Source organism: Phyllostomus discolor, chromosome 5, assembly GCF_004126475.2.
Source record: "Phyllostomus discolor isolate MPI-MPIP mPhyDis1 chromosome 5, mPhyDis1.pri.v3, whole genome shotgun sequence".
Taxonomy (NCBI): Eukaryota; Metazoa; Chordata; class Mammalia; order Chiroptera; family Phyllostomidae; genus Phyllostomus; species Phyllostomus discolor.
The window spans coordinates 8943774-8957754 of record NC_040907.2 but is presented as its reverse complement, the minus strand read 5'-3'; the positions used below and the strand labels follow the sequence as shown (position 1 = coordinate 8957754).

At 57.2% G+C, this 13981-nt stretch overlaps 1 protein-coding gene across 10 annotated transcripts in view; it reads right to left on the bottom strand.

Annotated features, from left to right (window-relative positions):
- Positions 1-13981, bottom strand: part of FHAD1 (forkhead associated phosphopeptide binding domain 1) — a 113461-nt gene that overhangs the window by 24264 nt on the left and 75216 nt on the right. For 9 of the 10 annotated variants that reach the window (XR_004903070.1, XR_004903071.1, XR_004903073.1 and 6 more), the window contains 5 exons: positions 12183-12287; positions 8535-8642; positions 3906-4079; positions 2646-2871; positions 943-1027 (listed from right to left, as the gene is read on the bottom strand). Coding sequence is in view for 2 of the 10 variants with exons in the window: in XM_028513170.2 (XP_028368971.1) it covers positions 943-1027; positions 2646-2871; positions 3906-4079; positions 8535-8642; positions 12183-12287 (698 nt within the window). In the remaining 8 variants the exon portion in view is untranslated. The remainder of the gene's footprint in view (positions 1-942; positions 1028-2645; positions 2872-3905; positions 4080-8534; positions 8643-12182; positions 12288-13981) is intronic. The other variant, XR_004903074.1, reaches the window with a different exon arrangement.

Below are 13981 nucleotides of genomic sequence, written 5' to 3'. Positions count from 1 at the left end.
ATACATATGTGTATATGTGTCTATCACCTATATCTATCTATCTATCTATCTATCTATCTATCTATCGTCTATCTGTATAATCTCCTTGGCTATATAAGTCTTCCCACTAGAGGATGAGACTTTAAGACTCCGGGGTGTTCACAAGCTAATGAAGTGGGACAGAGGAGCACTGTGGCCGCTGGCTCTCCTCCCAGCCCGCCTACTGGTGCCCTCAGAGAGCGTAGGTACCAGGAGGCGGGGAATCTCTGCCTTTTGGGGCTTAAAACCCCGATGCCATTAGACTTTGGTAACTGGAATTTGGTGCAAGGATCAGGCTGGTGGTGTGCCTTCTTTCAGAACCTTCCCGAACCCTTCTGAAAGCATGTGAGTGCCTTTTCTTGTGTACATGCTGCTTGGTGCTGGCTTTGCCAACCACGGGTTTTGTTTGTCTGGAAACTGTCAGTTCCTGGAGGCTCAAGGGGCAGACTTTTGGGTTGGGAGGGATCTTCAAGGTCATTCCGTCCAACCTCTTAACCCTCCCTAGGCCTTTCCACCAAGGGGTCTCCACTGTGTGGAACCTGCCCCGTCTGCTGGTCTCCAGCAGGCCCCTGGGAAAAACAGCTCGCCATTGTGTGAGCTAGCATTTGCGTGCTCGGCACACACTTCCTTATCACGCAAACAGGGCAGCTAAGGTCTGTCTAGGCGATGTGACTTGCCCAGGGTCGCACGGCTGGAGAGGGCTGAGCTGGGGCATGAGCACAGAGCGGCCCACATTCTTTCACGACACCACCCTGACTGGCTGAATGGATGGAGTGATTGCAATAATGGCAAGAAGAACACGGACTGAAGTCCTCGTTTTGGGTTCCAGCGACGTGGCCAGGAGCCGGAGGTTGGCTGGCTGTCCTTGCTCAGGTGCGCGCCAGGGAGGGAGCTCCGGTGCTGACACGCCCTCCGGGTACTCACATCAAGTGGTCAGACACTGCGTCTTTGGCCCCGGTCTCCAGCGGGGGCCCTGCCGGACGGTCCTGCTGGGCCTCCTTCTCCTGGGCTGCACCAGAGGGACAAGGGAATGTTGTCACAGTCCCGCAACCCATGCCTTCCTTCCCCGAGGCTCATTAACTTATCAACCGACACACCTACGTCTTTCCATCTTATACACTCTCCCTACACCCGGCAGCCCTCCCCGCCCAGTGGGACCCGCCATGTGTTCTGTGTCAGGGGCTGAGGACCCTCTACCCCCATGATAAGCTCATGAGATTGCTCCAGCTGCTCTGGAAGGCACCGGTCATGAACTCCGTACAGATGAGGAAATGGGCACGGGACTGAGGGAACCTGCGCCCACCCAGCAGGCTGGTGGGAGGCGGGGCCTTAACCACTGGGCCACACCCCCTGCCCTATTTCCTCCTCTCCACCCCGACAAGGGCCACATCCTGTCCTCATCTTCCACTTGGTCCTCAGGCCACCACCCCTGGCTTCCGCCCTCACCACTCAGTCACACGCTTGCTCACTCACTCACTCACTCAACAGCTCTCATGGAATGTCTGCATTAGGGTAGGCTCCGGTCTAAGTGTAGGGTGACAAAGGTGCGTCACCCTTCAGGTCCCAGCTTCAGCATCTTCCCTCCGACCTGGACCTGGGGTGGGAAACTGAGTCCCGCTCCGTGTCCTCGCCATGGTGCCCTGTCCATCCTGGGGCACCTGTCAGGGCAGTAATTAGCTCCACTGCAGGGACCCTGCCTTCTTGCCCGTCACCGCATCCTCGGTGCCCGCAATGAGCTTGCAACGTGACAGGTGCTCGATGAAGAGCGCTGAGTGAATGGACGCATGGGGCCAGCCCTGACACCTCGTCAGCTGGCCTGAGGCCGGACCGTGGTTCTCAGCCAGGAGTGGGTTTGCTGCCCCTGGGGGACATCTGTCAGCGCCTGCAGACACTCTAGGTTGTCACACTGAGGTGGGGGTGCTGCTGTCGTCTAGTGGAAAGAGGCTGGGGATGGTGCTCAACGCCCTACAGTGCACAGGGAGCCTCTGTGCCCCCACCCCGCCCCTGCCCCAACAAAGAGTTACCCCATCCCAGATGTCAGCAGTGCTGAGACCCAAAACCCCTCTCCGAGTGGGCGGAGTCAGCGGCCCCTGCCTTCGAGGGCAATTGAAGTGCCTCTCCAGGCCGCTGGCGTCTTTGCACTAAACACACCGCCCTGACCGTTTAGGGCAGATTCATGCTCACTGCTCTGAGTTCCGTTTTAGCCTTTTCTGGGCGTCTCTTCTAAGAAACAAGCCCTGCCTCGTTATGGAAGTGCTTTAGACAAAGTCACCAATCGCTGCTGGCAGAGGGAAGTCTTTGCAAGGACCCCCGCCTGGGAGGTATCCGTGTAGAAAAGGTGACCCCTGCCATGCTGCCCCCACGGCCCCACCAGCCAGGGCAGCCTGGGCCTCTCCTGGCTGGCTGGCTCGGCACGAAGGGCATCCACACTCATCCTCGTTACCCCCATTGAACCGGCGCCCTGGGGCCCCTAACCTTGCTGTGTAACAAGAACAAAAGGGGCTCCAGGAATGAGTGAGCTTCCCAGTGGGCGGAGACCTTTCCTTACCCATAGGCCTACAGGGACCCACGGGACAGTCCAAACCTGCCCTGACACTAAGATGTCCTCGTGGTCTCTTGGCACCTACCTGAGTCATTGTCCTTTAAAGTTGCGATCTCTCCTTCTATTTTCTTGTGGTGTTCGGTCACTTTTCTGAGTCTCTTTTCCAGGCTCACGATCGTCTGGGAGTGCTGTTTGATGTGCTCCTTGTATTCCATGATTTCCTCCTCGAACCCACGTTTCTGCGATTCTTGTTCTTCCTGGAGGGCCTTGATCGTCTGCTGCTGCAGCTGTATCCGCCCCTCCATCATGACCTGGGGGGAGAGGAGCGGTTCCCACAGCCCCGGGAGCCTGATCGGACGACAGGAAAGCTGGGGCCCCTTTGCTCCCACAGGGGGCCCCAGGCGTGGTCCCGCTGCAGGGCCTTTGCACGGTCATTCCTGCTGCGTGGTACACTCCTCCCCCGCCCCCGGCTCCTTGCACAGCTGGCTCCTCCTGTTTCAGGTTTCAGCTCCAGTGCCACCTCCTCAGAGAGGCCCTCCCTGACTACCTAACCCCAGGAGCCGCCTGAGACACTTTCTATCCCATCACCTGTTTTGTTTTCCCTGAGGTGCTTACCGCCATCCAAATTATCTCGTTTCTCTATTTCTCACGCCCACTAGAACCAAGCTCCACGAGAGCAGACACTTTTCTTATTTTCCACCACGCCCCCAGTGTCAATCAATCCCTAGATCCCTGCCACAGCACGGGGCCTAGATGCTCAGCAGATAGTCACTGAGTGAATGAATGAATGAATGGACACTTTTGTAAGAAAGAAGTGGATGGATTTGTGTTTCTTAGGAACCAGAAATGACCAGTGGCCCCAGATGGAGAATCGGACCCTCTCCCATGTCCACCCTGTCCTTCCCTCGGCTCTCCTGGGGCGCTGCTGTCATGGCCTCATCCTCGCCCCGCACCCCCGCTCTCCGACCAGCCTTCTCCTGCGCTCAGGGGACCCCGACCTCCTGCTCCCCGTTCCCATCACACGCCGGGCCTCCACAGTCCCTTTCCTCCCGATGCACGTTCTGTGCCTGCGGAACTCACACGCATCTGGCAAAGTCTGAAGACATTTTTGGTTGTTACAACGAGGTGGGGGGAGGGTGCCCCTGGCATCTGGTGGGTGGCGACCAGGGATGTTGCTAAACATCCCACAGCGCGCTGGATGCTCCCCCTACTCCCACACGCACACCAGGGAAGTGCCCTCGGACCCAGAACGCCAGCAGCACTCAGGCGGGAACCCTCCAGTCTGAACCCGGAGTTCTCGCGGCGCTGCGGCCTTGCACGGAGAGGAACCCCTCCCGTCTCTCACCATTTTCGTCTTGGCGGTTTCCAGCTCCGTCAAAGTTTCACTCAGTTTCATGCCGAGGCTCTCCGCTCTCAGGCTCTCGGCCGCCTTTGTTTTCTGAGTCTCCTCTACCTCGGCCAGGGCGTCATTTAATTTATTATTTAAAGCGTCTTCTTTTTGCACTTTTAAATCGATCTCCTAGACACACGACAAACACCAAATTAATGTCAGGCATACATTCACCCTAGCCTCTCCCTTCCCTGTTTTCAGACTGATGGGGAACTCCGTTCTCTTATTGGTCTGCTGATTCTCAAGTCCAAAGTCCGTGCTTTCTCTGGAAGGTTCCAGCTATTATAGAACTCTTATGTTCATTCAGCTGACATCTGTCTCCCTGTGATTTCTGGTCTCTGAGCTCAGTTCTGTCACCTGGAGCTCTGTGAATAAGTTTTATCTCTCTTTAATGAGAGAGCCCTTTCAATGTTTGAGGCAAGCTGTCATGTCGCTCTCTCGATCTATTTTCCAGGATAAATGTGCCGAGTTCCTTCACGTCCCCCCCCCCCCGCCCCCTGCCCATCACAGGACCTGCCTTCAGGACACTCCTCCACTGTCCCCCACAGCTCTGGTGCCAGGATGACCGCCCTCCCCCCGCCTCGGGTCCCCGCCAGACTGGACTGCAGTCACCATGTCCTTGCACATCCTGTCCTTCCTCCCACAGCCCACGCTTCCAGTCTCCGACTGTCACCGTCCCGGCCAATCCGAGTCCCTCCTCAGACAGTGTGCCGTGTGGGCCTCACCACAGGCACTGTGCCGGCCGCCTGACAAACTCAGTCACTTATTTGACTTTATGACTATTTTTAGGACAGTTCCAGGTTTACGGCAAAATCGAGGGGAAGGTGCCGGGAGGTCCCATACACCCCTGCCCCCCCACACGCACAACCTCCTCCACTGGCGGCACCCCGACTGGGCGGTCTGTGTGTTACAGTTCACGAGTCTGCGTGGACCCAGCATCATCACCCACGTCCTCAGGTGACGTGAGGGTTCACACCTGGTGCACATTCCGTGGGTTTGGGCCAGCGTGCAAGGACACGTGTGCACCGGTATAGTGTCACATAGAGAATCCTCACTGCCCTAAAAACCCTCCACGCTCCTCCTGTCCGCCCCCTCCCCCAATCCCCGATGCTTTTACTGCCTCCCTAGTTTCGTCTTTTCCAGAACGCCATGCCGTTGGAATGAAACAGTGTGGAGACTTTTCACAAGCCTTATCTACCCCAACCTTAAAATATATTCTTGAGACGTGGTGCTGGATGCTCTGTGGGTGGCAATATAACCTGGCGTGACCTTTCGGGGGGGTCATTTGGGAACACGTACCGTGAGCCTGAAAATGTGCACACCCCGTGCCCCATAGTTCTACTTTCGGGAGTTTATCAGAAGCACGCACCCCACCTGTGCACCAAGACTGACGCCCAGGGCCCCCCCCACGCATCTTTCTCGTGAGGAGGGACAAGCTGTCCCGGTGCCTGGCCGCAGCGGAGGGGAGATGCGTCGGGGTCCCCCCGACACGGTGCACACCTGCGCCGCCCTTCAACGGCAGGCTGTGGGGGGACGTTCGATGATATGGAGGAGCTATTATGGTACGGGAAGTGGGAAAGCAGCGTCCCAACCAGCGCGGACGGTTTTAAGAGCACAGTCACTACTCGCAGGAGATCGATGTATTTCCACCTTCGTCATCAACATGAGGACGGGCTGGAGGGAGTCCCATCCGGACGTCACTCGTGGTAGCTCTGCTCAGCGGGGTCATGCGCCATTGTTATTTTATTCTCTTCTAAGTGGTTTTCTGTGCATGTCAAATTTTCAAGAGCAAATAGGTGCTCCTTTCATAATTGGGAAAGGAAACGGATTTTTTAATGAAACACAAACAAAATCCTCCCCCCTCCCCCAAACACCATTTTCACCACGTAGTGCCCCCTCCACCGGAGAGCTGGCTCATTCTCTTGGCATCACCACTGAACTCCGGATTCTTTTTGGGGGCCCTAACGCTGCCGTGACTGCTGAGAAGTCCCAGTGCGGATGACGTGTGGACCGGGCCTAGGGGGATGCTCACGGGGGACACTGGCAGCCACCCCTCAGAGCAGCCTGTCACCTGCAGCTCACAGGGAGACGCTCCCGGTGTCCCGGAGAACCCACAGCAAACAGAGATGGTGTTTCTGAAGGGCCAAGAAGCTGCAGGTCACACTGGCCAACGCCTTTGCTTTTTGTCAGCTACTCAAGGACAGGAGAACAAGGTCCACTGTTCCCACGAGTCTGAATTGATCTTCTTCTCCACTCTCCCCTCTTTCTTTGATATAAACCCTATTTTTGCCCCTGTAGATGACATCAATCTTTCCATCGCTCTTCCAGGTATACAGCTCAAACAGCATTCAAATAAGCAACTCTGTGTGAGCGTGTCTTTGACCTTGTGATTCCTTGATCTCTGCTGGTAAGCGGGGAGTTGCTGCTGTGGAGTCCTGTTTCTCCTTGTCTGGTATGATGCCACCAGCCTGCCTGGACCATTGTCACAAGACCCCGCACACTGATGTCATTGTTGTTCCACGGTGGTTGTTCCAGACACTGTTGGCTGCACAACAGAGTCCTTTATATGATGATGCTCAGGGAACATCGTAGGGGACCGGTTTGTTTCATCTGGCAAACATGACTCAGCCCTGCATGGAAAACCTACAGAAGCGAGGTGGCGGGCAGGAGCCAGACCTCCAAACCGAGTTTTCCCATGGGAATCAGGCCTAGAAAATGCACACAGGCTGTTATGGCTCGCTCTTGCTAAAACCCCATCACCCTGGTCTAAAACAACAAATGTGTATCATCTGTCTTCAAGGTAATTCCCAAAGCCTGTGTGAATTCTCCCAAGGACGGAGCTAATCAGCTTGCCGCCTTTCCCCTCTGCATGTTATTTTCATTTCCTTGACTGTATCTAAAATGTAGACAATAATATTCTGTGTAATAGATAATCAATCCTTCTTTGATGTAAGACCTGAGAAAAACAATAAAAGCTTGTCTAGGCAAGGGTCAGAAAGTTCTCCCCTTGAGAGAGTGGCCGTGCCGTCCCCTTTTTCTCTGCAGGATTGCCGTCTCCTGTGCATTTTTCTCGTCTCCGGTCACAACAGGTGGACTCTGCTGGCCGGAGTCCGCCACAGAACATTCTCTCTGGGTCGAGTACCAAGAATGGTCCATCTTTTAAGAGCGACAAGTCCATTTTCATCCACGAAGTGCACAGCCAGCTGGGCCTCCCCTTTCACGGTAACTGTTAGAATAAAAACTGGGACCCCTTCATTGATTCCACGATCCGCACTTTTTTTGCATTATCTCATTCCTGATCTACTTTGTGCCCCAACTAATCTACTTAAGAGATTCAATTTCTCCTTTCCTCATAGTCCTACATGATCTTATGGGAGGTCCCAAGGTCAGTCATCTGGGGGGTCGGGTGTGCTCTCTCGGGCTCTCTCTCAGCCTGCGGCATCGCGCCTGCGTGCTGGGAGTCCTCCGGGAGCCAGGAGCTGGCCAGTCTGCGTCACCTCCCCACTCGGGTCTGCCTTCTCTGGACACACTCCTGCAAAGTGCCCAGGGCTGATGTGTAATCCAGACGTGCTTTGCTGACGCCTGACTCCCTCAAGACGGGATGCTCCAGGTGCACCTGCACCGCTTGGACCGCTCGTTAAAAATGCAGATTCCTGGGCCCACCCTCCGACAGCGAGTCAGACTCTCTGGGGGCAGCAGGGTTCCACCAGAAACGGGCACTTAAATGACCTGTGATTCTATACCTGCTGATGTTTGGGAACCTTTCTTCGGAGAAAATGACCCAAGGCTGATGTGAATACACTTTTTTCAGCCCCATCTGGTCTTGGAAACCTTTTGAAGCCTGTGTTTAATTTTATCCCACCCTTGCCAGGCTGTGTGTTTATCGGTCGCTCTGACCTTCCAGATGCTGGCCTCTGTGCGTGCACGTCCCCGCTCCCTTGGGACCCAGGAGGAGCAAATGGCGTCCTGCAGCGTGGAGGTGCCCAAGGCAGGGTCACGTGCTGACTTCTCCCTCCACTGCGCCTTCGACTCCCAGTAACAATCATAAATGCGGTTTGATATGAAGGTGACGGTGATGATGATGACAACTTCTGGTGGAGAAGCGACATCCAGGGGACCAGAAGTTCAGGCGCCCCTATCCTGACACCCCCTCTGTGACCCCAGGCCGCCGAGTACGTGCACACAGAGCTCGAGAATGGCAGAGAGAGGAGGAGCGATGGTAAAGGGCTCTGAGGTCCTGTGGTCCCGGGTCTGCATTCCGTCCCTCTGCGTCCCCACTGTGAGCCCATCATCTTCATCATCATCGGAAAAGCCGCCGACACACATAGCACGCATGGAGTGCCGGGCACTTTTCTATATGTTTTACATGCGCATGAACCATCGGGCCTCACGGCTCAATGAGATCGATCTTTTGGTATCATCTGTGTTTCCGACATGGGGAAACCGAGGCACAGGGATGGCGAGTAACGTGCCTAACGCCCCACAGCCAGAGCGCGGCAGGGGTGGGACCGAGCCCAGACCGCCTGCCTCCGGGGCCTGCTCTGAACCGGGCGTCTCCTCCGCGCTCCTCGCTGGGGCCCGCACCTCTTTCTGCTTGGTCAGGCGGTTCTCCAGATCCTGCGCCCTTCTCCTTTCCTTCTCGATGGCCTCCTTCGCTTTCTGTTTCTCGTAGGCGATGCTGCTTTCTAGGATCTGGAAGGCAAGGACAAGTGCTTTGAGGGCATGCTCATGAGAAAGGAAGGAAAACAGATGGATTAGTAGTTGCCGAAACCAGTGAGTCAGGGTTCGGGAGCGAGAGCTTCAGGAACAGGATGCCCACAGGGGAGAGGTGAGAACCTGGAAGTCGCGTCTTGGTTAGTCACGCACAGAAAAGGGAGGGTTAGTCATCCTTCAGGATTCTGGGGCTTGTGTTCAGGAAGCGACACGCCGGTGAGTGTTCAGCTCCAGGCGTCTGGCACGGAGCCACGGAGTGAACTGGTGTGTGCTGGCACCAATGCGGGCCTTTCTCTGGAAGTACGTGGCTTCTTGGGAGGAGGGGCCTGAGAGACAGAGCCAGGGAGACAGACGGCTTCTGTCTCAGCAGGCCAGACACCTGTGGCTTCGAAGGACCCTGGCCGTCTCAATTCAGTTGACAAAGGCTTGAGTCCAAAAATGGACGCCCTGGACAGTTTGGGAAGTGAGAACACACACCCCGCAGAGGTCTGGTGCTGGGGAGGAGATTGGCGCCACATGAGTCCCGGGAGGTGCACAGCCAGAGTGGGGCTGGGAATCTCCGTTTCCAGCTGTTGGGGCGCTTGCAGTTATGCCCCCATAAAAACACAAAGTTCACAAGAAAAATGTTTTACACACACACACACACACACACACATGCAAAAGACCAGAGAGACACGTGCCAAGAGGTAAGCATGGTTGTAGGGAACCTCGACGAGAGATACAATATGGCTCCAAAAGCAAAGGCCTCTGGGAGGTGCTGGACTCTCTGTTCCACCGTCTGTGACTGTTGAACTCTCTGCAGCCTCAGGCTCGGCCAACTACCCAGAAAACCAGATGCCATGCGGCCCGCAGATAAACCTCATGCCCCCAGGAAGGAGGTCAGTGAATGTGGGGTGTGATAACTGCCTGATGCTATCTGGTAACTCAAGAATATGTAGCTCTTTCTGGTGGTCTAGGGGCTACTCACAATGTGGCTCTACTATGAAGCCCCTATGAAAAAGACACCCCGTCCCGGGAGGGGCGTGGATTCTTCCCACCCACCACCAGTGGGGGCAGCTGCTTCGCTGGTGTGTGTAAGTTTCCCCTATTAAATCTCTTAAGAATTTGAAGAACTACCTGCCGGTTCTTTGAAACTGACCCTGAATTTAGACTTTAGGGGCTTTTCCCCAATAGGTTATTTCAGGGGAGTTGGGATTATAACAAGTTACTTTTTCTTCTTTTTATCTTCTAAAATTTTCTTTCCTGAACACACATTATTTGGCAAAAAGAAAAATGACTGGGAATGGGATGCTGGGGGTGGGATGAGACTGGGGATGCGTGGCCCTGGAGGAGGGAGAGACCACTCCCACCCCCCACCGCAGCCCTGCTGGTTTGGCACAGTGCCAGGGGCCTCCGCCCACCCGCCCTGCTCTGCACACGGGCCTCCCCAGCGCGCCCGGGCCCTGACCCACCTCTCCGCCAGGGCCTGGTGTTTGCCTGCTGTCCAGTCTGACTGAGAAGGGCTAGGCCCCACCCTGCCAGCTGACGTCCCTGCGGTGAGAGTCCCTGGGGGGAGGGTCCCTTCCCTTCTTACGCACCGCCTGGCATGTTACAGATGAAAGTGACGGCGGGGAGACTGAGCTCGCTGTGTTTGCAGTGTGCTGCCAGATGCCATGTGCTTGCTGCATGTATTAGTGCATCTAACCTGCAACGCCCCTCCCCCCAGATCATCTGCCCCATCACCCCCATTTTACAGGCGAGGATGTGGAGGCTGCAGGTGAGGCAGTGAGGGGACAGGTGAAGTGCCCAGGTCACACGCCAGGACGCGGCGGTGCAGGCTCGGACACCAGCGCCTTGCCCTAACCACTCTGACACCGGCCTCTGGACCCTGCCCGACCTGTCCTGATTCAAACCCCACCTACCGGAGGCAGGAGACGTGCTTGTATGTTCACACTGGGGCTGGCACAGAGCTGAGCACACAGCGCAACGCCCCGCCCCAGCCCATGCGTGAGCGGGACAACCAGGGGACAGCCGCTGACCGGAGTGTGGGCCCGACACCTCAGGAGGCCTGCTTCGTGCGGCGCTCCCTCGGCCGTCTGGACTCTGGTCCCACTTCCCGGCATTGCCCGGCCCGGTCCCACGGCCCAGGCCTTTGCTCGACGATGCGCTCCCCACCCCTGCTCCCCCCACACCCTGCTGGGCTCACCACCCTCCCGGCCCCACCTGGACTCTGACCTCACCTGGGCAGGTGCTTCACAATGAATGCATTGACTGACACCTGACAACAGACCTCTGGTCACTACACCCACATTGCAGACAAGGGCCCTGAGAGGACGAGGGCTTGCCCAGGTCACACGGTGAGGTAGGGCAGGGCTGGGGCTGGAACCGGAATGGACACGGCCCACCAGGCCTCGCTCCACACCCTCTGTGTCTCCCTCCCGCCTTCTTCCCCGGCCCTGACTGATTTGGCTGCCATCACGTCCCGGCTTTCATTCTGTTCCTTATGCCCCGGTCCCTGTCACCCTAACTCAGGTCCCTGTCCTTTGCCCTTGGCCCCCCTTTATCTGGTGACATTGTCTTCCCCCAGGGGCTCTCGGGGTGCTCCCTCTTTCCTCCCATCTCAAAGGTCACCTCCTTGGGGAGACCCCCCTGCCTGCAGGCCACTCTCCAGCCCACCTCGGCGGGGTCATCCTGGGCGTTCGCTCAGGTGGTTGTTTGTCCCTCCGCCCCAGGGTGGACGCTCTGGGGGGGGGCACAGTGGGGTCTGCCTTGCGCCTCGAGGCCTGCCTTTCCTGGCGGCCCCGGGCCCAGGCCCAGGCTGAGTGGGGAGGCGGCACGAGGTTGACTCCGGCTCTGCAGGGCCTGCCGCCCGGACATGCCCGCCCCTCCATCTCGTCCCCTCTCCTTCTCGTCCACTGCAGCAGGCGCCGGCACCCGGCTGTTTGTTGCGACCGCCATGGGAGCGAGTGCAGTCCCTATCGACTGCGTCTGACTGCGTGTCTGTGCCGTTCCTTATGGGGGGTGGGGCGCAGTTAGCTTGCTGGTCTCACGGAACCAGGAGGCCGGAGCCGGGAGGGAGCTTTTCTCCGGCACCCGAGCTCGGCTGCGTCACAAATACCTTGCGGTGGTGGTGAGGAGGGTGTGGCTGAGGGACTGACCCCGACTCCACCCCGGGGCTGGCTCCGGGAGATCACGCCTCTTCTGAGTGGTCACCCCCAAGGTGGTCACCCCCGAGGGCGCAGCGCAGTTCCAAGTACGTCACGCCTGTTAACTCACTGAGGCCTGTGAGGCAGGGGGTGCCACACCCCCACTTTATAGATGGGGAAACTGAGGCACAGGAGGTTGCATGATCTGCACTGGGTTACACAGCCAGTAAGCTGTGTGAGGTGACACCGGCCACGGTGACCGGCACTGCCCCGTCTCTGCCCACCTGACCGCCACACGCCATCAGGACAGAGAAATGGCCTTAGGTCTGGCTTCGGGGCCCCTTCCACAGGTGGGGGGCCGCCGCAGCCCACCTGATGTCTCAGCCGCGCTTACCTCCTTCTGCTGGGTCAAGCGGTTCTCCAGGTCTTGAACTCGCCTCTTTTCCGCCTCTAAGGCTTCCTTCGCCTTCCTCTCGTGGGCCATGCTGCTCTCCAAAGCCTGGAAATCAGGGACCCATCTCGCCGACTGCCCGCACACTCGGGGGGGGGGGGGAGGAGCTCATTCTGACGATGCTGAGGATAACGGCAGGGGCCACAATGCTGGGGGTGGTCTCACAGGCCGGGGGGCCCACGGCCAGCACCTCATACAGTCCGCTCTCTCAGCAGCGTTACCGGAGAGTTGGTGGTGCCACTTTTTAGATGAGGAAACCGAGGGACAGAAAGTGGGTGTGAGCCCTGCCCGGGGTCATGCAGTTGGTTGGCGGTAAGGCCGGGATTCGAACCCTGCGCTGAGGAAAGCTGCCCGCGTACAGGGGCCCTCGGGAGGCTGCAGGTGTGCAGAGGGAGCCAGGCCTGTCTTATTTCAGAGTCTGAGCCCTCGCCGCTGTGCCAGGCAGCCTCTCTGATAAGAAGCAGCATCTCATTAATAATGGAATTTCCGTTTATTGAAATAAATCTCTTAAAGAGAATAAGGCCTCCAGAGGAGCACGCTGTATTGAATGAATGGGTCACAACACACCAGTTTCTAGAAGGGGCGGGGCTGGACCTCGCCAGTGGAGTTCTGACCCAGAACAAAGTGCGGTCAGTGCTCATTATCAAGGTATTTTTACTTAGGAAGCTATTGGCTGAGCAGCTCTGCAGTTAAACGGCTCAATGCCAATCACTGAGGGATGCACGCAGTCGCTGCAAGAAAGGGCACCTCAGCTTTTTGAAGGCTGTGTCTTAAACGCCAGCTGCCTGGCAGATGTCTGGAACTCGGAACGGGGCTTCCACCTTTGGCGGCGGTTAGGGTCCCAGGTGGGCCCGCAGAAAGCATTTAATCCATAATATGGCAGAAATGCTATACATTTCGCAGTGCGAACTCACCTGAGAACCCCCCCACACTCAGCTGTCCTGGCAGCAGCCCCAAACAGAGCAGAGCCGCAGTAACCTCCCGGTGGGTCGGGGGTGGGGGGGATGTCACATTTATTTTGAGAGTTTGCAGTGGGTTTCGGAGTGAGGCACTTTCCTGTCATCTGCGAAGGCCACTTTTGGGCACTTTCTGGTGACACCGGGTCGGGTCCAGAGCCCCTGACCTCAGGCGGGCACTCGGGGCTTCTCTCTCGGCAGCTCCCTGCTGGCCTCACATGCAGGACCTGTCCCCATGGCCACCCTGCTCCCATGCTCCTGGGCAGGTAACGGGTATTCACCTTCACCGTTACCTCAAACCTGCATTATAACCTAGGTAGGGATTCTCTTGTCCTTAGAGATTCTTCTGAAAATGTGGCGGAAGGTCTAACAAAAAAGAAAACTCAGATAGTGTTGGAGGTTGATGGAGGTCTGTGTCTGGGACTTTTCCCTCAGATTCCCCTGTCCAGACACCAGGAGAGGACCTGCTGGCGGGGGGGGGGGACACTGGGCTGACGTTTCCCAGGCCCGGGGTGACCCAGTGACAGCTCTTCCCTGCCACGAGGGTGTCCCCCATCGAGCCTTCCCTAAGTCTCTCTCCTGAGGGCCTCAATGACCTCAAAATCTCTACACTCAGGTGACCTTGAGGTGGCCTCTGACCCGGGTGAGCCCTCGTGAGACCCTCCTCCTCGTCACCACCCCTGGAGGAAGAACTCAGGACCGGCCTTGGTGACACGGTTTACAGAGGGCGGCAGAGAACAGCCGCACGCAGACCCCGGTGGGGGGACCCCAGTGTGGGGACACCTC